Source organism: Bidens hawaiensis, unplaced genomic scaffold, assembly GCF_021521415.1.
Source record: "Bidens hawaiensis isolate Kalapana, Puna unplaced genomic scaffold, B.hawaiensis_p1.1 tig00035426_1, whole genome shotgun sequence".
Lineage (NCBI taxonomy): Eukaryota > Viridiplantae > Streptophyta > Magnoliopsida > Asterales > Asteraceae > Bidens > Bidens hawaiensis.
In genome coordinates, this window is record NW_027505366.1 from 48480 (window position 1) to 73890 (window position 25411).

The 25411-nt window shown below is 38.0% G+C and overlaps 1 protein-coding gene across 1 annotated transcript; it reads right to left on the reverse strand.

The window, feature by feature from the left end:
* Nucleotides 1–10279: 10279 nt before the first annotated feature.
* On the reverse strand, nt 10280–13907 carry LOC143612714 (uncharacterized). The gene is made up of 2 exons (XM_077086631.1): nt 13328–13907; nt 10280–10729 (listed from the first exon to the last, which is right to left on the reverse strand). Exons 1-2 carry the CDS (start codon nt 13905–13907, stop codon nt 10389–10391), a joined length of 921 nt encoding a protein of 306 aa, XP_076942746.1. The 3' UTR covers nt 10280–10388.
* Nucleotides 13908–25411: the final 11504 nt, after the last annotated feature.

Consider the following 25411-nt stretch of genomic DNA (forward strand, 5'->3'; position numbering starts at 1 on the left):
TGAAAACGACTATGAAGGGAATGCAAGATGCTAGTGATCAACAGATGAAGATTATGAGAAAAATGCAAGCAGAGATGATCGATCTGCAAGAACAACTCCATGTGGCAAGAACCCGAACAGAGATAACTCTAGAGCGTTGCGATCTCCTACAGATGCAAATTGCTCAGGATGCAGCAGAACCCGAGGAAGAACCTGAGGAGGAACCCGAGGAAGATCCCGATGAGGAACCCGAAGAGGAACCGGAGGAAGAACCGGCTGAGCCAGAGGCACACTCAGAGGTGTCCTCAGACGATGACATCTAAGGATGATAACACCTAGATGGAGGGGTTGTCTTCATCCGAACTATTATTTTCTATGATTTTAAGGATTGATTTTAAATACTTTGTAGCGAATACAATGGTTTTAATCATGAATTATTATTTGGATTATTATATGGTTGTGATGTGATGTTTGTTTCTTTTATCCTTTCTTACCTATCTTTTATTACATGTATGGTGCGTTACATATGAAACCGAGAATTCATGTCTAACCTCTTATGCTGTGATTCTAGGAAATGGCAGGAAGAAACGCTGGACACGGTCGCGGTAACATCAACTTACCCGCAGCAGAACTTCAGACCTTATTGAATGACCATGCGGCGGCAGCTCTAGCCGCACATGTTCAGAATCAAGCCGGAGGTCCAACTGGAATGTGTACTTTCAAGAACTACCTGGATTGCAAGCCCAATTCGTTTAAGGGCACTGAGGGAGCCATAGGTTTCCTGCGTTGGGCTGAGAAGGATGAATCAGCTTTTGAGATGTGTAACTGTCCACCTGCCAGTAGGGTTAAATTTGCTGCTGGAACACTGGAAGATTCTGCTCTCACTTGGTGGAATTCGAATGTGCAAATTCTTGGATTGGAATTGGCAAACGCTATGAACTGGGAAGAGTTCAAGAACATGATGCGGGAAGAGTATTGTCCTAGAGAGGAAATCGCGAAGTTAGAATCTGAGTTTTGGTCGTTGAAAATGGTGGGTTCCGAGATTGAAGCCTACACCACTCGTTCTCACGAGCTAGCAGTAATGTGTCCACGGATGGTAGACCCGCCGAGTAAGAGAATCGAGATGTACATCGATGGGTTGGTACCGCAAATTCAGGGTATGGTGACGTCTTCTAAACCGGCTACAATTCAACAAGCGATCCGGTTAGCTCACAAACTGACAGGTCAAGCAGTGACCCAAGGTGCGTTACCACCTAGAGGTTCGACCTCTAAAACCCGTGATAACCCGAGCACTGACAACAACAGCAACAACAACCCGAGTAATGGAAAGAGGAAATTTGACAACACCAGGTCCTCATCATCGAACCCCCCACAGCAACAACACTACCGTAAGCCCGAACTCACTCGGAGCTTCAACAATCAGGGTCCCAACAATAACAATAATGGTGGCGGGCAGGGTTCGAGCGGCTATGCTGGGAAACACCCGAAATGCAACAGGTGCAACTATCACCATGCTGGCCCGTGTGACCGTGTCAAGTGTCTGACATGCGGAAAAATGGGCCATCAGGCCAAGGAATGTAGGGGAGACCTAGCGGCAAGGGGTGCTCCTAAACCACCCATGGCGACTAAAGGGTGTTTCGAGTGTGGTCAAGAGGGTCATTTCAGGAAGGATTGCCCCAAGCTAAAGCAGAATGAGAACAATGGAGGCAGCAGCAGTGGCGGAAGCAATGGTAAAGGTAGAGCTTTCGTCATTGGGTCGGGCCAAGCCCGCAGCGACCCGTATGTGGTGACCGGTAAGTTTCCTGTGAACGACTGTTTTGCTTCTGTTTTGTTTGACACTGGAGCTGATAGGAGTTTTGTGTCGAAAGCCTTTAGTAAACTCTTAGACTTAATTCCAACCCCGTTAGATGCTAAGTTTCCTGTTGAATTAGCCGACGGTAAGTCTACAGAAACAACTCATGTACCTGCGGGATGTAAGTTGAAACTGTCAGGTCATACTTTTGATATCGACCTCATACCTTTTACACTTGGTAGTTTCGATGTCGTTGTCGGCATGGACTGGTTATCTGAGAACCAAGCGGAGATTATATGTCACGACAAGATAGTCCACATCACTACCCCTTCCGGCGAGGTCATTTCGGTCCAGGGCGAGAAGAGCGGCATGACCACCAGCGTCATCACCCTCATGAAGGCGCAGAAGTATCTACAAAAGGGTCATCCGGCAATTCTAGCCCATATTGTTGAGAAACCCGCGGAGGAGAAGCAAATCGAAGACATACCGATTGTGCGAGATTTTCTGGAAGTTTTCCCGGAGGATTTGCCTGGACTCCCTTCTATTCGACAAGTCGAGTTCCAAATTGAGTTGACCCCCGGTGCGGCACCCATAGCACGAGCCCCGTATCGGCTCACACCGGCAGAGCTTCAGGAGTTGTCCACTCAATTGCAATATTTGTTGGATAAAGGGTTTATCCGACCTAGCTCATCACCATGGGGAGGTCCTGTCTTATTTGTCCGAAAGAAGGACGGGACTTTCCGCATGTGCATCGACTACCGAGAGCTGAACAAGGTGACGATCAAGAACCGTTATCCCTTACCCCGAATTGATGATCTGTTCGACCAACTACAAGGATCGAGTTACTACTCGAAGATCGATCTGAGATCTAGTTACCATCAATTAAGAGTGCGCGAAGAAGATATTTCAAAGACGGCTTTCAGAACTCGGTATGGTCACTACGAGTTTTCGGTTATGCCTTTTGGCTTAACCAACGCACCAGCCGTATTTATAGATCTCATGAATCGAGTATGCAAGGCGTACATCGAAAAGTTTATGATTGTTCTTATTGATGATATCCTCGTCTACTCCAAGAACAAGACCGACCACGAAGAACACTTGAGGTTGATCCTAGATTTGCAGAAGAAGGAACAACTGTACGCTAAACTCTCGAAATGCGAATTTTGGCTTCGCGAGGTTCACTTCTTAGGACATGTGATCAATGAGAATGGTATCCATGTCGATCCCGGTAAGGTAGAGGCCATCAAAAACTGGGAAACACCTAAGACTCCGACCGAGGTGCGGCAATTCTTACGACTGGCCGGGTACTACCGACGTTTTATCGAGGGATTTTCAAAGATTGCTCAACCCCTCACCGCTTTGACTCACAAAGGCACTAAGTACAATTGGGGTGACGCGCAAGAATCCGCTTTTCAACTGTTGAAAACCAAACTCTGTAGCGCCCCTATTCTAGCCCTCCCCGAGGGAACGGGAAATTTTGAGGTACACTGTGACGCATCGATACAAGGTCTCGGTTGTGTGCTGATGCAACTCGAGAAGGTTATAGCTTATGCCTCTCGACAACTACGGGTTCACGAGAAGAACTACACGACCCATGATTTGGAACTCGGAGCTGTGGTGTTTGCCCTTAAGATATGGAGGCATTACTTGTACGGTACCAAGTTTACCATTTACACCGACCATAAGAGTCTCCAGCATATCTACGATCAGAAGGAGCTGAACATGCGACAGCGTCGTTGGGTCTAGCTGCTTAAAGATTACGATTGTGCCATCAAGTACCACCCTGGCAAGGCCAATGTAGTGGCCGACGCCCTCAGCAGAAAAGAAACAGATAAACCCAGACGAGTGCGAGCATTGCAACTCACGATTCATGCAAACTTACCTGACCAGATTCGCGATGCACAACTCGAAGCTTTGAAGGATGATAATTTTCCATCGAAACTCATGCGGGGCATGAACAAGCAACTTGAAACCAGATCGGACGGGGTCCGATATTTTGAGAACCGGATTTGGGTTCCACGGTACGGAGAGTTGAGAACTCTGGTGATGGACGAAGCACACAATTCTCGATATTCTATCCACCCTGGCTCAGATAAAATGTATCATGATTTAAAGGCACTTTACTGGTGGCCGAACATGAAAGCCGACATTGCCACCTACGTGAGCAAATGCTTGACTTGTGCCAGAGTAAAAATAGAATACCAGAAACCATCTGGTCTACTGCAACAACCGGAACTCCCAATGTGGAAATGGGAACACATCTCAATGGATTTTATTACGGGTTTACCTAAGACACCGACGGGATGCGATACCATCTGGGTGATCGTTGACCGGTTGACTAAGTCTGCACACTTCTTAGCGATCAAGGAATCGGACAAAATGGAAAGACTGACTCGTGTTTACATGAAAGAAGTGGTGTCTAGGCACGGAGTGCCTGTCTCAATCATTTCTGATCGAGATTCTCGTTTCACTTCGCACTTTTTGGAAGTCGCTGCAAAGCGCACTAGGCACCCGTCTTGATATGAGCACAGCATACCATCCTCAGACGGATGGGCAAAGTGAACGAACTATTCAGACCCTGGAGTATATGTTGTGTGCATGCGTGTTGGATTTCGGAAAAAGTTGGGAACCTCACTTACCTTTGGTAGAGTTTTCGTATAATAACAGCTACCACGCAAGTATTAAAGCAGCGCCGTTTGAAGCACTGTACGGACGGAAGTGTCGATCACCACTCTGCTGGGCAGAGGTGGGTGACAGCCAAATCACTGGTCCAGAACTGGTACTCGAAACTTCAGAATAGATTGTTCAATTCCGAAACCGCATGGCAGCAGCACGAGATCGCCAAAAGAGTTACGCCGACAAGCGCCGAAAACCTCTCGAATTTCAAGTGAACGATCGAGTGTTACTCAAAGTCTCACCTTGGAAAGGTGTGGTTCGCTTTGGTAAGCGAAACAAACTCAACCCACGATATGTTGGTCCTTACCGGATAACTGAGCGCATTGGTCCGGTGGCGTACCGACTGGACCTACCAACGGAACTCAGTGGCGTACACAATGTATTCCACGTATCCAATTTGAAGAAATGCTTATCCGATGAAACCCAAGTAGTCCCTTTGGAGGAACTGCAAGTTGATGAACAGTTACGCTTCATTGAAGAACCAGTCGAAGTTTTGGATTGGGAAACCAAAACGCTCAAGCACAGCAAAATTCCAATCGTTAAGGTTCGTTGGAACTCGAGACGTGGACCGGAGTTCACGTGGGAACGCGAGGATCAAATGATGAAAAAGTATCCTCACCTTTTTGAAGGACTAACCAAACACAGAAAACCGCGAAACCCGGCAAACAGTCAGAAATCACCGGAGGTATGAATTAAATTTCGGGACGAAAATTCTTTCTACTAGGGGATGATATGACAAACTGAAAATTTTTTTTTTACTTTTCAGACACTCATCACGACTTGACTCAAATTTTCGGGACGAAAATTCTTTAACATGGGAATGATGTGACAATCGTCAATTTCAGGTTAACTCTGTTAACTCAACTCCGTCAATTGAAACTTAAGATCATTGAATCTAAAACGCACACCTCATTACATTTAAACTAGGGTTTAAATGACGCTTAACACTTACTACATGTGTAGTCATTCGGGAATTGCACCGAAACGCAAACGAGTTGACGCAAACGATTGATGAATAAACGAAAAACGTCAAAACAGTAATTATGTGATAATTATGTGTTAGACTTATGTGTTATGTGATAACATGGTTATAAACGTTAACTCAAGATGTAAACAAGTTAGTTTAAGCTAGTTAAGTAATACTTAGAAGTGGAGGGGCCAAAGTGTAACATAGTATTCTATAAATAATAATAACTAAACCCTAACTATTATTTTCTTTTTCTCTCTAACCCCGATCGGAAACCCCACCCCCTTGCTCCTTGGCTGCCGTCGACTTACACACACATATACAACCAAGAATTCAAGTGTTTGATTGAAGAATTAGGTGCTAGGAAGGTATAATCGATTATCCTATGCATCCTTTATACTTAATCTTGACTTTTATTGGGTTAATCACAAACCCTAGCTGCCGATTTTATATGGTTATGTGTTCATATGATTTTGTTTGATTGGATGATGTATTGATGATGAATTGATAACTAGATTGAATATTGTTACATGTTAATTGTTTGTGTCTTTGATTAGAGTTCAAACAAAAACCCTAATCATGTATGTAAGGTGTAATTGATGTGCATGGATGGTGTTTAGGAGTCTAGAGTGTTATATGAATGCATGATAGTTCATAGATAGTTAATATGTTGAGTTTGGATGCAAACAGTTTCTGGACAGATTGTGTTATTGATGTTTAAGTGACTGTAACGAAGTGTAAATGTGAAAATTGGTTGAGATTATTGATACTACAGTAAACTAGGTTGAGTCTAGTTTCTAAAGAATATAAACTTGTAATTTTTGGACAAGTAGAAGTTAACTTTTATGATTTTACAAGAACGTTGTGCAAAGCTGAGCTGTTAGACCTGCTGTTAGGTTGTTTTGTATATGTTATATCTCATGAACTACGAGACCAATTGGGTTGGTTCTACTTCTGGAAGTTGACTTATTGAGTTAGGAACCTAACCCAAGTGGTCTTGCATTTATTGGATTTTTCGTTTAATGGGAATTGCAAATAACATGCTGTTGCGCATGAATTTGACTGTTATGAGTTTGCTGTAATGATTTGATGATTGTGAGAAACCTATGTGGAATAAAAATATAATAAAATATGTTCTGGAAACCTAAGACATATATGCTTTTGTGATGATTTTTGGTAAATTAATTGAGATGCTATGATCGGTGAAATAGTACAATCTTTCAAGTAGGATTTCTGTCTCGGTGGAACTAGCTGCTGAGTTTTGTGAAATTGCATGAAACATGATACTTGCTATATAATTGTTATGTTTTGACCAAATTGCCCTTGCGGAGAATAATTGCTAATTGATTGTCATGATTTGACCAAATTGCCCTCGTGGGGAATAATGGCTAGTTAATTGTTATGTGTTGACCAAATTACCCTTACGGGGAGTAATTGCTAGTGATGAATTTTATGAATACATGACACGTAAATAATTGCTTACACATGTAACGTATCACAAATACATTGTTAAAGTCACACACGATTCACAAACGAAACACGAAACATGTTATGTGCATAGGTATCATGTGCCGGGTCTAGAGACTCGATAATATTCCGACACTTAGAAAAATGTCTTTATTGTTTTAGAACGCTAGAGAGAGTTTTTCTGTGACGCGCATCTTGGTGAATTATTTTGGGAATACTTCGCAAACAGTGAGTTTCACTTTCCCCTTTTAAACTTTTTAAACGCTTTTCACTTGGGGGAGATAACATACTCCAAAACGCATTTAAGATTTTGTTAATATAGATATTATATCACTTGTAAAGACTAAGTGGCAAACGCGTTAACTAAAGTCCTTCATAACATCGAACCGGTTAATATTTGGATAATAGCGAGTCACTGTTGAGTAGTACTACTGGGTTTGACAAACCCCACCCAACGCTAAACTCAACTAGAGGTCGAGTGGGTGTAATCTTGGCTAAACACATACCATGGTCTGGATGACCGGGTGGCAAGGCAAATGATAAACAGTCAGCTTCGGTGTCGAACACTTAGTGATACTTGTTTTATAGGCTAGCTACCTATAGATATATAATTGACATAACACTATCTGGTAATGCAAAACGCTTAACGCAAAACGCTGAACGCAAACGCTAAACATTTATTTTTATATAAACTTGTGAACTCACCAACCTTGCGTTGACACTTTTAGTATGTTATTCTCAGGTAGCCGAGGCGGGCGCGCGGTTTAGGAACATGCATTGCTTGAAACACTTTTAATTATGCAAACTTATTTTAAACTGTTATCATTGGGTTTTAAGTCGTCCTGCGTGACGCAACATTGGTTACTATGGTTTTTACGCTTCCGCATTTAATTACTCGTAAACGTTTTCATGGTTTTGAAACTTTGTTTTATGGTTTGATTATAACTAATGATTTCGATCCTGTTAGTTCACACCCTCTGACGGTAGAACTCCGTTAGTGGATTTTGAGGGTGTGACATGTAAGATATTATGGTTGAAGTTTTATATTCCGCGTAAAGTTTTAATTAACTCTGATATGTAGAGCTGTGTTTATGAGTAAATCCAACACCAAAGTAGGGCTACCGGTAACGGGGCCTTACAATATACATATATTTTATTTTTCAAATTTAGGAATAAATATATTAAGGGATTTAGTTGAAATCGACATTAAATTCATAATAACTTGAAATATTTTGAAATGGTTATTAAAACTAAAATCTTATTTATTTTAGGCCTGAATACTGAAAAATTATGAAATGGGTTTATAATTATGGATAATATTAAAAAAATTAAAAATGTTTTCAAAAAATTAGTCAAATGCGGAATAAGAATTAGGTTTAAATATGTAAATGTTATTTAAACATATTTAATATAAATGGTCAAATTAAGTCAAATGGTTAATATGAAATTTAGTAAAATCCGGTTTTTGAAAATATAGTCAAAGTCAAACTGTATAACATATTTTTGAATTTGAGTCAAATAATTAATTAATTAATTATTAAAATTATAATAATGTACAAATTGTTGCCAAAATTAGAGTCATGATTAATTATCAAATAAAACCCAAAATAATATACTAAAACTGTACAACCTATTTCTGTAAAGAATAAAAAAAAATAAAAAAGGGTTGAAATCATTATTATGGATCATTAATTATAAAATAAAGGTTTAATTATATAACAAAGATGTATACAATTACCGTAAAGTTAATTTGAATTTGAATTGGGGGAAATAAATTGAAATTATTTTATAATTCGTTAATCAAAGAACTTAATCTTTTATTAAGGAATTAATATAAAATGAATTAGAAAAATATAAAAGCGATTTAGTATGAATGGTCAAATAGTAAATCCGAACGGAAATTTATTCAAGTTTTAACAAAAAAGGAAAGTATAACTGTATAAATTGTAATAATGGGATAATTAAACTAAGTCAAACCATATAAAATAAAATATATATTTAATTATTTAGATTGGAAAGTTTAATTAATTGTTCATTCGTTTATTTAAACAAATAAGGAAATTCAAACTATATAAATTGTATTAATGGGAAAATTAAATGTGTATATAATTTAAATTAATGTACATTATAATCTTACAAATATAGAATATACATGAATATTCAAAAAAGAAAATTACATTAATATAAAAAAATATATGAGTCGGGACAATAACCTGAAATGATAAAGTCGAATATTAATTCATATTATGCAATTTGAATTATAACTATTAGCCGGAAAAATTGAATGGTCTTACTGGAAAAACGAAATAGTGAGAATGACCATGGTATCTCAGATTTCTTTTTAGAATTTAAAGTGAAATTAGTTTGTATCAGTCGGGACATTGACCTGAAATTATAAAGTAGAATATTAATGTTGATATTATGGAACATTTGATATTTAATTTATAACCGTAAAATTTGAATGTCTTACCGGAAAAAACAAATAATGATAATAACCATGGTATCTCAGATCTTGATTTAGAAGGTAAAATGAAATATTCCTTACATCAGTCGGGACAATAACCTGAAATAATAAAGTTTTGTTATAACATTGATATTATGGAAGATTTGAATAATAATTTCCAACCGGAAATTTAAATGACATTACCGGAAAAACGAAATAGCGATAATGTCCATGGTATCTCCTATTTTTATTTAGAATCTAAAAGAACAACATGTATAACAAAAACACAGGAAAAATACAAAATTTCAAATAAAATATAAAACAACCATTGTTATAGATATAACACATCACCGAAAAACTTACCGGAAAAATGTAATAACGTTCACGTATCAATTACATCGTCGTTTTTTATTTACAACATAAACTGATTATAATAAAATCATATAACAATGAAAATCAATATAAAGGTTAGAGGAAAACATTACCGGAAAGAAGTATAGTCTTGCCGTAAAAACATATATCAACAATCGGAAATTTATTATAAAATATAACATTACCGGAAAACGATTAATACAAATCTAGATCTAGATGAAAAGAGTATATGAGATGGTGGAAGAATAATCCGTCTAGTAGAGAAAGAGAGAAAATATGTTTAGGTTAAAAATTTGTTAATTGTTAAGGTTTAAATATAGGGTAGGTAATGATTTGGCAAGAATATAAAAGGAAATTAGTGAGTTGGCAATGATGTGACATCCTATGTGGACACCCTAGAATGGTGACATGTGAAAATTGCTCCTTGATTTAATAGTATGTATAGATAATTAATTGTCTGTTTTCTCAAATATATATAATTCTCCAGCAGACTAGAAAACAGAAGCCATAAACTTATATATCTTCTAACTTCTACATCAATATATAGTTCAATGAACACCTTAGAGTTCCAACAATCATATATACGTGAAGGCACATAATGCAATTAATAGACACCCATCATCTTACGTACGTTAATATAAATAAATAAATATTGAGTGACTAAATTGGATCCCATGTATGGGCATGGTTTGTCACGTACGTTTGTCTGAAATGAGTTCATGAATCGCATCCGAAAGCTTATTAATCGATGTGACCAACGCGGAAATGCCTTGACGATTAACTTCGTTTCGCGATTCTTCCAAGTGCAGCCTTTGTTGTTCAAGTTGGAGTAACTGATTGTGGCGTTTTTCTTTTTTGTCATCATAATGTTTTAGTGTTTGGGTCAAGAGTTTGGTGCTGCCTATAATGGCTGATCCTATGTCGTCTCTCACCCGTGTCCTTTTTGTTTCACTGTCGACTCTCTCTGCCTCGTCGTCTCCTTGTGATTCTTGTGATTCGGCTGACGCTTCTGAAGTGCATTCAAAGCAAGCAACTTCAATTAAGGATCATCAAAATAACAATTTATTAACAATATTAAATTTTCAAATTTTAAGGCCCATATAAATTAAAAACATGCACATGCATAATTTTTACATTTATATTGAAATAAATACATATGTCCTATATAATAATCTTAAATCATGCTAAGTACCTTATTGGCCTCCAAGACCATTGGAGAAAAAACTTACATATGTTACTATATATTAAGAACTGAGGAAATTAAGGGCTTCCCTCTTGTTATTGGAGGATTTGTGTAACTTTAATATTTTTAATTTAATGTTTGCTATTGTTGTTATATCTGCGTCCGGTTAATAGGTCATCAATAAAAATTTTACCGTACGTATTTAAAAAAAAAGGAAAGAAAGAAAAACTATTTATCAAATTATGATATCTTAATCATATAATTAACCTCATTTCAAATAAACGTTTATCCAACTATATCCTTCCCTAAATTGTATAAACTATGAGTGTAATTTCTTCTTCCATGATAGATAACTAAAGTAAAAGACATGGATTTTGTTTGAACCCATGTTTGTTACGAGGAGTTTAAGGTAAGCAATGATTAAAGAAAAGAGCTATAAAGATTTAGTACGTGGTCAAAGTATGCAATATATTAAGGTTTAGGTGTTGCATGGGATTGGAGTAGATTTTGCAATGAAAGAATCTTTGTGCAGTGACCACTATCATCACTACCCTTCAAAAACTATAATATTTTAACCAAAAAGGGTTGGGACCCACATGATGAAGAGCTTTTTACAGGTACTTGATGAAATGGTGAGGTTGTAAAGCAGCTGTTGACTGTACTGTATAAAATCCAAGAACAATAAATGGAAGGGATGCAATAACTCTACTGTCACACAGTTTTCAAACCTGCATCTTTGACCAACATTATCTCTCTCTCTCTATACATATTTATATGTCTACTCTCTCTCACTCTCTTGTCTCTATATATCTCACTCTCTCTATAACCGACGCATAAACTTCATATCAACTTTTTTATTTTTTTCTCTGACAAATATCCCCCACCATTCAATTATTATTTTAATTTATACCATGTTATTTTGTTATTTTATTCTTTTTCAACATTTTCGTAGAGAATTAGAAATTATATGAATCCTCTTTATGGCCGAATGTAGTGGGCGAATTTGGAGGGCATAATGGGGTGGAACACCGTCCTCGGGCGATGTTGAGGCGGGATTGATACGTCGCCGAAAGAAAGAAAAAAATATTATTATTTTATTAATGTGTTATATATATATATACACTATTTGTAGGTCTTACACTATTACACTCCAAAAATAAATTCTCACCCTTACTGACTGGGTGACACGTGTCACAATTTGCACAAATTTGTAACTCCTCCACTATGCATAGCCTAACATTTGTCATTTTCAAATGTTTTCAGTTCAATTAATTATGATCGTCTAGTATTACGGGGTGTTTGGACTATCTTTTTTAACAAATTCTATAGCTTTTTTAGTTTTTTTTTTTTACAAAATAAGCTTAACTTTAGTGTTTGGTTTAACTTTTTTAAGATTATGCTTATAAGCTTATATAAGCTAATCTGAAAAAGTTTATTTGTGTAAGGGTGTAAGTTACTTATTTGCCCTTTAATGGTGATAGATTAGTAATTATTAAATAAATTATTACTTTAACAAATTAAAGAATAATAAATTTAACTAATTATTAACACACATAATCAATTTTAAAATATAAATTAATCCAAACACTTAAAAATAGCTTATCAAATAATATAAAATAAACTATAAGCTACTTTAAAATATCAGTATAAGCAAAAAAAAAAAAACATTGAAGAATGATATATCTTAAAAAATTAAAGTAAAACAAAAAATCAATAATATATATCAACAAAACTTTTAAAAGTTCTCTGGTTGCTCCCTACATTCTCTCAAGCCACCAGATTGTATTATATATAAATGTAGAATTCTCATTCATTTGACCCGAAAACACGAGTATGAGTCTCACCAAACCGAGATAGTCCTTAAACGAGTTATAACATTTCATTAAATTAAAAATTAATCTCACCAAATTATTGATATGAAATTCTTATAAATTATGGATATACTAAAAATTATTATATGATTTTTGTTTTTAAAAAGATATTATTTATAAAAAAGAAATAATTTTATAGTAAAAATAAGCGGGTATTGGGTCTCACCAAACCCATATAACTTTTAAAATGAGTTATAACATCTTAGTTATTTGTGAAACAATTTTATTATCAAACTATAAGTATATTATTAATTTTCTTACAATAAATAAAGTTACACTAAAAAAAGCAAATAAAAAAACTAAAAACAATAATGAAAATTAGTAAGAATATATAATTCCGTTAAAATTCTTATTATACTTCACATAATGAAAAATATAAAAATAATATAAGATTGTTTGTTATAAATAAATGCCAACACATCGTATATTCATTCTATTTTATAAATTAATAATGCAGCATTTTCTAAGATATTGGTTAAACACATGTTATTTGATTGACATTTCCCATGCTGTTTCTTCATTATCATTATTAATGGCAATATACTTGACTAAAAAAGCACCGATGAGCAGATGATACCTGTAGTTGGTGGAGGAGGAGCCTGAACCGGAGGCGGTGGAAGGATCGAAACCGGGTTCTGAAATGCAATCTTATTAGGAAAATGCTTCTTCTGGACGACCTCGTTCAACGCTTCATAAATATCTGGAATCATATTAGACGGCAGATTTAAGTGTTTCCTTTGAGTTCGATCCATGGTCCAGTAATCCGGACTCTGAGCCGGTGACCGAAGCTGATAATCCCTAACCTTTTTATAATCCCTTAACAAGTTATCCCACTTGTCATTGCACTGGTTCTGACTACGTAAGCACCCGTTGTTCCAACAATAATTCTCCACCCACTTCCACCGCAGCTCGCCGCCCGTGCGGCTTCTGGAAGTCGTGGTGATGCGCCGTTCGTCGTCGAGTCTCTTTGCGGTGATCAGGACGAGGGTTTCTTCTGGGGTCCAGTTGCCTTTGCGGTACTCGCGGATTGTGTTTGTGCTGCTGTGGATGATGTTGAGCTGGTGGTTTTTGTACGAAGAGATGGTCGTAGGATATGGTGGTGTCACGTTGGGTGGTGGTGGTGGTGGTGGTGGTGTTGCGGTGGGTGGTTCAGACATTGTGGTTAGTTTGGTGGTACAATTGTTTTTATACAAAATGCTTGTTGAGTTTGTAGGTTGTTTGTGGATATATACATTCACATACAACTGTATATATATTTTTCCAAATAATAATAATAATAATACTAGTAATAATAATAATAATAATAATAATAATGTGTGGTTATTCTAGTTATATTTAAGTAATTTATATAAGGGAAAATTCCCAAAATAAGCGTTTATGAAATTAAACCTTCAATTCTTAACGAAATATCATGATTTTGGTATCATTGGAATCGTCTATGCAGCGCCTACAAACCCTAACCATCAAATCGGCCAAATATCCATGTTTAAGGGGTGTGATTTGTGCATCTAGTTACGGGTTATATTATGTTAACAATTAACCTATCAAATGCTAATCAAATTCAGTAAGGTTTGTTTCATTAGATTCGTTTTAATCATACTAACAAAGATCTATGATTTCCCAAACCAAACCGAACTTATATGAACGATTTCTAAATATAAACGTACCTTAAACGATTCGTTCTACAAACACGAGCTGGTCTTGATGTTGTTTAGGTTTGGCACGACGATTTAGCACTAACAAGCTTCGGATCTTGGGTCGGGTTAAAGGATGGTGTGTGTTTTTTTCTCAAGGTGTAGGCTATGGTGTAGCGATAGATAATAATGGAAAGGATTAGTGTTTAAGGGGTATTTATACTCCCTTACGCCCATGGGCCTAAGGCCCATCTTTCCTTTTTGGTCCATAATTTCATCTACTTAGCCTACTTGAACCATCTTATTATTACGTCATCATTTCTCTACCAATTCTAGTAAACTTTTCCACTATTAACGAATAATACATTAAATATTATTCTTGGAAATTTAGGGATGTTACAAGTCTTCCCTCCTTAAAGAGGTTTCGTCCCCGAAACCTAGCTTATTCCTTGTGAAAGGAACACTTCCTAATCGTCTTTTCTTTCTGGGTTATCTTTCTTACTCCTGAATTGTAGTCATCGAGTGATGTTCATGTGTTTTAGCTATTAAGGTAGCTTGTCCATGAGGCCCTCGATGTACCAAGTATCGTCTTGTCCTTCCAAGGGACCACGTTTTGTTCTACTTAACACTATTGTCTAAGATAACATTTATCACCACACAACAATCATTCATAACCATAATCATCTCATAACAGTTTCTTAGCATAATTAATTTAGACAACTCCAGTCTAACTTTAAAATAGTACATAAAACACACGTTAAGTCATTAGTAAATCAATCACAGATTAAACTTATGGCTAGTAACTAGCCTTTTTGAACGGTCTTTCAAAACATAAGGGGAAACTGTTAAACCTTAAGCACTCTTCTCTGCTTCCTGTCCTTCCTTCGGCTTCCTGCAATCCCTTGCTAGGTGTCCACGCCCTCCACAGTTGTGACACCTATGGTAATCCTTACACTCCTAAATGTCCTGCTCTTCCACACCTGTAGCAAACACCTAATCCCATTCTGCACTCTCCCAGGTGTCTCTTCCCACATTTTTCACAAGCGGTGAACTCCTCCTGCCTTGCCTTCTTCTTACGTGGATCCACTTCATTGGCTTTATTTGGTTATGGGGTTGGGTTCTTTTTCTTCGGTTCTGTCTTCTCCTCTTCACATATGGCAAGGTCCCCATAAACCATATCGGCCAATTCCACGGCCGAGTCAAATGTTGCGGGTTTACTAGCCTTAACCAAAGTGCGAACATTCTGCGGAAGTCCCCTTACGTAACACTTAATCCTCTTAGCTTCGGTGTTCACCAAGTCAGGTACCAACCTAGACATGCGGTTGAATTCAGTAGTATACTCCCGTTGAGTCATCTTTCCCGCTTTCAAGTTCAGAAACTTCATCTCCACTCTTTCAACTTCGGTATCAGCGCAGAACCTCTTCATCACCAGCTCTTTCAGATCCTCCCACCTCAGGGCCTTAATCTCATCCCGGGTGTTTCTCTGCTCCACACTTTCCCACCAATACATCGCCTCCTCCTCAAACGATTGGAGGGCATAACCGACAGCTTGGTCGGGACGACACTCGCTGATTCGGATAATTTTATCCATGGCAGTTATCCATTGAAGAGTAGCGATTACGTCCCCCAAACCAGTCAGTTTCGGCGGGTCACATCCTTTGAAGGACTTATAGTTGCACCCATCTCGGCCCCTCTTTCTGTCATCAGCCTTCACAGACCTCACTACGCTCGAAGCCTCCCTTTCTCCTTCATCATCTTTCCTACCATTTCCTTCCGCCCTTTCAGCAGTTCTTTCACGGTCTCCAGCAGACCTCTCCGGGTTCATATTCTTCACAACTGTGGCTACTGCTTGGACAATAGCTGCTTGGATTAAGGGATCGAGTTGAACTCCTTCGTTGTTCTCAGGGTTTCTTTCAGCTGCGCTTCCTTCAGCTCCGGTGTTGGAAGCTGTTTCTACCGAAGGTCGTTGGACTCGACGAGGCCTACCACGACGTCCCGTGCGGCCTCCTGCTCCTACAGCTGCCCTAGATCCAGCCATCGTATTCTAAAAGGAAAAACACAACGGTGTCTATTACGATGCTCATCCTACCATTTAACACCATTGTATAGCACGACCTTTTATCATAACATAAATAATCATTCATAACCAAACTCGCTATATTACACGTCATATATAAGCATAAGTTTTAAACTTTAACGCAAAACAAGTTCTTAGGTAATCATACTGAAAACGAAATTAAACTATTGTCTAAGCAATTATTCCTTCATCAAGCGCTCCTCTCTGCAGTTTTCCTTCGGCCGATGCTCATATCCCGTTCGCACATCTCGCCTCCGTTCCTTTGCACTCTCTTGCCATGTGACCAGTTTTACCGCATTTGTAACATGCGGGCCTTGGAGTGCATTCTGAAGCATAATGCCCCACCTCTCCACACTTGTAACATGCATTCTGTAAGGCCCCGAACCCGGTAGCCCTACTTTCGCGTCGGATTTACTCATAAACACAGTTCTTACAAATCAGAGTTCATTAAAACTTTCGCGGAATATAAAAACTTTCATGAAACGTTACAGCAATCCAAAACTTGCCTTAATTAAACATTCTTGCTTTCAAAATAGACGTCAATTACATTAAAACATCTTGAGTATTCAGATGCCAGTCTCTTATTCGCCCACCATGTGCCCGCTCAAGCTAGCTGTCTCATTCTACTCACCTGCGTGCATACTAAAAGTCAGCTACGCTGAGTGAGTTCTAGTTAATCGGACGCCATACAATACATACACATACATACATATCCGAAGATACATATCCATACTTAACTAGTTACCCTTCTGTTCTACATACATACTTACTACCATACATACATACATATCTACAATCACTAACCTCAGTCTACCGAGAGCACGTTCATAGTCCGCCGTCTATACCTGTACTCAAGGTCGTGAACACGTAAAAGGTCCGCAGTCCTTACCTATGTTCACCGTTTAGGGTACGTGCAAGGTCCGCAGTCCTTCCCTATACCATCCTACATCCACAACACGTATAAGGTCCACAGTCCTTCCCTATGTTGCAACCTAATTCATAGCACGTACGAGGTCCGCAGTCCTCCCCTATGCTACCACAACACAAATACAGCACGTATAAGGTCCACAATCCTTTCCTATGCTGATGCCTATCTGAAGTACGTATAAGGTCCACAGTCCTTAACTACGTTCTCATCTATCATCTATAACACGTATAAGGCCCAACATCCCTATCTACGTTTACATCTATCATCTACGTTACGTATAAGGCCCGCAGTCCTTAACTACGCCATCACCAGCCGAGTCTATGTCCGACAGAAGCTAGAGGGATTTGCCATCCTAACTTACTATGTCGAACGTAGAACTCACATACCATTCGTGTACCTGTATACACATACTTCACATATACAATAATTACATTATAGCATAAGAACACTCTAGGCGTTCTTTACATCATTCATTTAACAACCATACCCCTTGTCGATACGTGCAATATCCGAAGATCGTTCACGCCCGACAAGTATTCATTTGTAATGTTCATACATCTTCGATATATAATATTCGTACCTTTATTTTTAACCTGACAGTACGCGCAATATCCGAAGATCGTTCGCGTACCGACAAGCAATCATTCATATCCATCACATATATCACATATGGCATACACTTATCACTTAGGATAAATGTATTAACAAACACATCGAGTATGCACACAGCCCCGAAAACATAACAAGGAATGGGGCTAGAAACTCACCTGAATCCTGTTACGCCCTCCGTTAATAGTTATTCCCTTCTTGAGCTGTGCACGGCTAACTGTATAATATTTACACGTATCAATTAACTACTACTACTCATGTTGTATTTCTATCTTTATATGACCCACAACGAACGGGGGTCCGGGGACAGCGCCCCTGGCAGCGGGGTCTAGGGGCGACAGCCCCTAGTAGGGTCCAAGGGGCAGAGCCCCTGGCTGGGTCGAGCTGCCAGGTCAGCTTGGAAAAATTTTATTTCCATTAACTGTCTTAACACATTTTTCATTAGGTTTTTAATTTATTTTCTAATCGAACTTGACTTTAGGCGAAGTTAAACCTTAGGCGAACTTAGCTTTAGGCGAAGTTAAACCTTAGGCGAACTTAGCTTTAGGCGAAGTTAAACCTTAGGCGAACTTAGCTTTAGGCGAAGTTATCAGTTAGGCGAACTTGGCCGTAGGCGAATTTATCAATTAGGCGAACTTGGCCGTAGGCGAAGTTATGCTTTGAAGGCGAAGTTAAGCTTTGAAGACGAAGTTAAGCCATGAAGGCGAAGTTACCCAGTTCGCAGGCGAAGTTGCCCAGTTCGCTACGGGTTTGGTTTTTATCACGCATTTTGGCGATTTTAATACCCTTGCTATGGTTCGACATCACCCACTAACGTTCCCTAACCATTTCGTTCGTATATATATCCCGTATATACTATAAAGCTTGGATCTTTAAGCTTAAGGACATTCAATAAAACATAAACTTTAAAGGTCAAGAACATACCTTTTGTGCTCGTTTGGATCTCGTTTAACTTGTTTAATCACAACTAATCGTTTACTCTCTCTCGGCCGCCGGCCGTATATGGCGGTGTGTGGTGTGTGTGTGTTTTGGAGTGTGTTAGAGAATAAGATGGAAATGAATGATGGTTTAGGGTTTAAGGTTGGTTTAGGGGATATTTATATCCCTTAAAGCCCATGGACCTAAGGCCCATTCTCATTTAACCCATCTCAATTAATCTAAATCCATGATCTGTTCTTTACTCGATATTAATTAATTAATAACGCGAAATCACTAAACGTAACTTTCTTTATTCAACATTATAAATTTTAGGATGTTACACATTCGATCCAAGCCTGCACTCTCCACCATGAGCTTTACCACACTTAAGACAAGCGATGGTACCCTTACCCCATCTGCACTCACCACCGTGCATCTTTCCGCACACTTTGCATGTTTCCTTGTTTGCCCCCTTATGTGCTTCCTCCCTGCATGCACCCCGACATCTGCTGATCGTTTGGTTCCTTTCGCCCCTCCCTTATTACCATCAACTTTCTTACTGTCTTCCCCTGTCCCCTCAGTGGCCCTTGCATAGCTTTCCGCAGACTTGTCAGGATGAAATTTCTTCGCTGCAGCAGCTACAGCGTAGGAAATGGCAAATTGAACAACATGATCCAGTTGATACCCTTCATCGCTGCTTGGTCCTTGCAGAGTTTCACTTTTCTCCCTCCTCGTGGTAGTAACTGGTTTCTTAGAAGGTTCCCGGGCAACACGTGGCCCACAAGGACGTCCAGTATGACCTCCTTTCCCAGCAAACCTTCTTGCTCCAGCCATCGTATTCTAAATGGAAAACACAAACGTCATCACTCTAGGAATTAGTTAGCACATGATTCGTAAGGTAAGTAGTTAATGACAGTGGCCAAGTGTAATTAACTATTTGCATTACTCCTCAGGTTCTATATACCCCCCTTTATGATTTCACTTGTGCTAGTTTCTACTTTTAAACAATAATCAATCAGACAATCAATAAATCCTATCCCTATCAGTCACATGTTCTTTCTTTAACAGTTAAGCTAACATTATCTTTTATTAACTATATACCATACCGTTACTGAGCTTGCTTGAGTGACACATGGCTATCTTGAACTGACATCTTCTTTCTTTTCTTACTTAAATCCCAATCTATGTTCAAGTCTAAGCATGTAGGATGCTTAAATCTCTCGAACTTTGCTCTGATACCAACTTGTAAGGCCTCTTTCCTGGTGCCTCACTTTAACGTCGGATTTACTCATAAACACAGTTCTACAAATCAGAGTTTATTAAAACTTTCACGGAATATAAAACTTTATCTGCTTATTACAAAACATTTAATCCTTTCTTTAAAACCATAACATAAATCATCATCTTAAAACATCATTTCTTCCATCTTCAAATGCCAGCCGTTCGATCCATGCCATGTGCCAACCTCATGCTAGCTCCTTAATCATATTCACCTGCGTGCATACTAAAAGTCAGCTACGCTGAGTGAGTTCTAGTTAATCAGGCGACATACAATACATACACATATCTTAGATACATACATATCCTTCCTTGTATAAATATCCATAAGAGGACGTCACATAATATCTATCAAAAGAACTATTACTATTACCCTACTATTTATATTCTCCATAGAAGGACACTCTCTATATATATTCTTCATGGAAGAAACATCCTATATACTTCCATAGAAGGAACACTATGCTTTCCATTAAAGGAACACTATGCTTTCCATTAAAGGAACACTGTGCTTTCCATTTAAGGAACACTCTATATATTATCCGTAGAGGGAACTCTATATATAAGTTATCATTTAATATCCATATAAGGAGACAATCATCACTATTCTTGACAATACATGCAATACCCGAAGATCGTTCACGTATCGACAAGTAATCATCCGTGCATTACATACAATATCCATATCTTTATTTATAACCTAACGGTACATGCAATATCCGAAAATCGTTCACGTACCGACAAGCAATCAATCGTATCTAACACATATATCATACATGGCATAGACTTACCATTTAAGTTAAGTGTATTAACTGTCACATCGAGTATGCACACAGCCCCGAAAACATAACAAGGAAGTGGGGCGAGAAACTCACCTGAATTCTGTTATGTTCACCGATAGTAGTTATTCCTTTCTTGAACTGTGCACGACTAACTATATAACAATTACACTATCAATTAACTATCACTATATATGTAACACCCCGTAACCGCAGCGGAAACGTAAACGGGATGCAACAGACACCTCTGATATCAACCACATTGTTTATAAAGAAAACTGAATACATTAATATACTTCAAATTACATTATCTCATATTTCATTACCGTCTAGGCGATACACACATCATACCATACGATACATAATTCTATTTATTATAATGTATCCTAACATCCCACACGCAAATCTTACACACATCAAGCACTTAGCACGTAAGCAATCACTTCATCTTAATTGTACCTGAAAAGCATGTGAGAAAACGGGTCAACTACGAATAGTTGGTGAGTTTCACAATTCGAGTAAACCATGATAAATCATTATCAAAATATAATATTATCGATGTAATTATACTGAGCCCACAAGTGAAACCTCTGTTAAACCAGTACTGTAACTGTTCCGGGGGCAATGTTAACCCAGAAACACTTCTAGGGACATCTGGGGACACTGTTAACCCAGTACTGTACCCATTCCGGGGGCAATGTTAACCCAGAAACACTTCTAGGGACATCTGGGGACACTGTTAACCCAGTACTGTACCCATTCCGGGGGCAATGTTAACCTAGAAACACTTCTAGGGACATCTGGGGACACTGTTAACCCAGTACTGTACCCATTCCGTACGATTCCCGTACAATCAAATATTTATAAATACACGCAAATCCATGCGTTCAGTATGTACTTAAACATTTTAATAGTAACATGCTTTCCGCCCCGAGAAAATATTTAAAAACAATTCAGAAAAGGGGCTCGTGAAACTCACCTTAGCACATGCAACCAGGTACAACAGTCATTATTAGTTAACACGTCCAATCTGTAATATGATCCCTACGATCGTTATTATACAATTATAGTTTATATAATCTTTAACCGTATCAACCGGTACATCTGGGGACACTGTTAACCCAGTACTGTACCCGTTCCGGGGGCAATGTTAACCCAGAAACACTTCTCCGGACTCAGATTGTGATATCGTTTAGAGTTCTACAGTCAAAATTACTATTAGTTTGTTTTCCTAGTTTTGCGTGCCTAGCACGGTTATCCGTTTTTACGTTTCAAAAATGAGTTTGGTCACACACGACCCGAAAATAGTGGTTGACTGATAGTTTAAGTAAAGTTATGAAATTAGAGCTCGGTTTAGACGCCCCGATTGACCGCGGGACCCGTTTCCGTCTTTAGTGCACCGGAAACTGTTAAATCGGGTAAAATTACTCAAATTATCCGAATTATTTTCGGATGATTTATTTTTACTTGTTTAACTCAGTTATATGAAAATAGTTCATTTCTAGGGTTTTTATACACCGGTCAGCTCGTTTAGGCGAACTTTACCGGTTTATGCGTTTTAAGCTTTAAAAGTTTGTTTTTATTTTCTTTTTAGCACAAATAATTATCCGTTTAGTCTCGGATCTTGAAATTTTGCACAAATCACTTTTTGACAGTGGAGAATTTTATAAAAATATTTCCAGAATTAATTTTTATATTTAAAATTTATTTATCTATTTTTAAACACCATTTAAACACTAAATATGTCGTAAATACGAAACGATCTTAGAAAAATCCCAAATTTTTCCTGGATAACCCCTGCCATCCCCATAGTCCCCTGTAATTTTTCCAGAACCAAAATCTTTTTTTACTTGCCATTTTCACTAAAACCGAGCTAGAAAACCCTAGAACTCGTTTAACCGAAAAGCCTACTTAGACTTCTCCAACTGACCTAAAATTTTGTGTGTGACTTATACATGTTATAAAAAGCTTATCTGGAATTTTCCAGAATTGTTCATGATATTTAACTATTTTTCACCATTTTTGGCCAAAACCGAGCATTAAATTCACCAAATATTCATCCTTTCTCCAAAAATTACCAAAAATTCACAGAACTCATATTTTTATGTATTTAACACCTCTGTAAAATTTCATGACCTAACTCTAAACATATCACAATCTGTCCAAAAATCCATAACCGAACATAAACCGAATATACCTTTCGTTTTCCGCCACTACAAGCTACAAACTCGTCTTTCCGCCTTATCTACCACTACATACAGAGACTAAAACCAACATACCACAATACCAAGCAAGTTACACTCACAATCAAGCCTCTTACACTATAGTTTCGGTTGTTGTTTCAAAACTAAAGTTTAAACCGTAAAAATTCATTTTTGGTTCGTTTAACTCATTTCTTGGACCAAGATCCCTTGTATAACCCGTATACATCACTTGATCATGCAAGAATTGGTTTTCATCTTTGAAACCTCATTTTCTTGCAAATAAACTCAAGAAACGAAGATGGAAACGTAAATAACTCGACTTTTTACCTCGGTTTTCTTGCAAAAAATCTCGGGTTTTTGATCATGAAGTTGAGAGGATTGATGGATGTTGCCATGGTTGCTTAAAAAAAGAAATGAAATGCAAGGGGGTTCTTCCCCATTCCGATCGGAAACATAAGGGGGGTGGGGTGGGACCCACCTCTCCATTCTTGGCCACTCATTGGATTCTCGAAATCCGGATAATGTTTTGGATAATCTGGTTCAGTTCGTTTTTCGGTTAAATGTTTAATTTGGCTTAAAACGAGGCTAAAACGGTCGTTTTCGGCTTAAAAAATGAAATTTATATAAAACCGATTTAAAACTTTAAAAACTTAAACCATGACATTTATTAACTTAAAACATCATATTATTAATAATTGCGCATCTTTTTCGGCTTGATCTATCGTCTCTTGCTTGGTTTGGTATTAAAGGTTTCGTTTAATGTACCGACGTACCATTAAATCGAAAATTCTTTTTCTGAGTTTTAATTCACTTATCCCGAAGCTTTAATACTTCGTAAACATCACTAAATATCATATATATCGTCTATAATTGAACCCTCGATTCGTTCGGGTTTCAATAACTATCGATCGATTGATCGCATATTCAATACGATGAATTATATACTCACGTACAATCAATACAGTGAACCATGTATTCTCGTATAATTACTATGGTAATTCATGTATCCGACATTAAATATGACGTAACTGTTGTCTACCGGTTAGGGTATACCGGGTTTCGTCGGAATCGTTACAATATATATCGCGTTTCTAGTTTATTCATAACCCAAAACGAACGGGGATCCGAGGGCAGCGCCCCTGGCAGCGGGGTCAGGGGCGGCAGCCCCTAGTAGGGTCCAAGGGGCAGAGCCCCTGGCTGGGGTCGAGCTGCCAGGTCAGCTTGGAAAAATTTTATTTACATTAACTGTCTTAACACATTTTCCATTAGGATTTTTAATTACTATCTAACTCATTAACTCATTTTCTATAACGAATTAAGCCTAATTCGTTGGCTAATTCGTTATTAATTCACAGTCTAATTCGTTACAAAATCCTCCTACATTCACTATAACGAATGGCCTAGTTCGTTATCTCAATTATAACGAATTGAGTCGGATTCGCTAACTGATTCGTTACCTTATCTTCATCTGATTCGTTACCCAGACACAACTTAATTCGTTATATGAATTATGACGAATGGCGAGTAACGAATCTCTTGATTCGTTATTTGAATCATAACGAACTGGGTAGCTAATTCGTTATCTTGACAGAACGAATGGGCGAGTAACGAACTACCTGATTCGTTATCTTAATTATAACGAATCATCTAGTTCTTATCCAGACTTTCACTCAAGGGTCAAAGTCAAAATCGTCAAGAATAATAACAGTCAACATATCTTAGATCTGCAATTAAACCTTCAATTCTTAACGAAATATCATGATTTTGGTATCGTTGGAATCGTCTAAGCAGCGCCTACAAACCCTAACCATCAAATCGGCCAAACATCCATATTTAAGGGGTGAGATTTGTGCATCTAGTTACGGGTTATATTATGTTAACAATTAACCTATCAAATGCTAATCAAATTCAGTAAGGTTTGTTTCATTAGATTCGTTTTAATCATACTAACACAGGTCTATGATTTCCTAAACCAAACCGAACCTATATGAACGATTTCTAAATATAAACGCACCTTAAACGAGTCGTTCGTCAAACACGAGCTGGTCTTGATGTTGTTTAGGTTTGACACGACGATCTAGCACCAACAAGCTTCGGATCTTGGCTCGGGTTAAAGGATGGTGTGTGTGTGTTTCTCAATGTGTAGGCTATGGTGTAGTGATAGATAATAATGGAAAGGATTAGGGTTTAAGGGGTATTTATACTCCCTTATGTAGGAATCGGTCTGCCCAAGA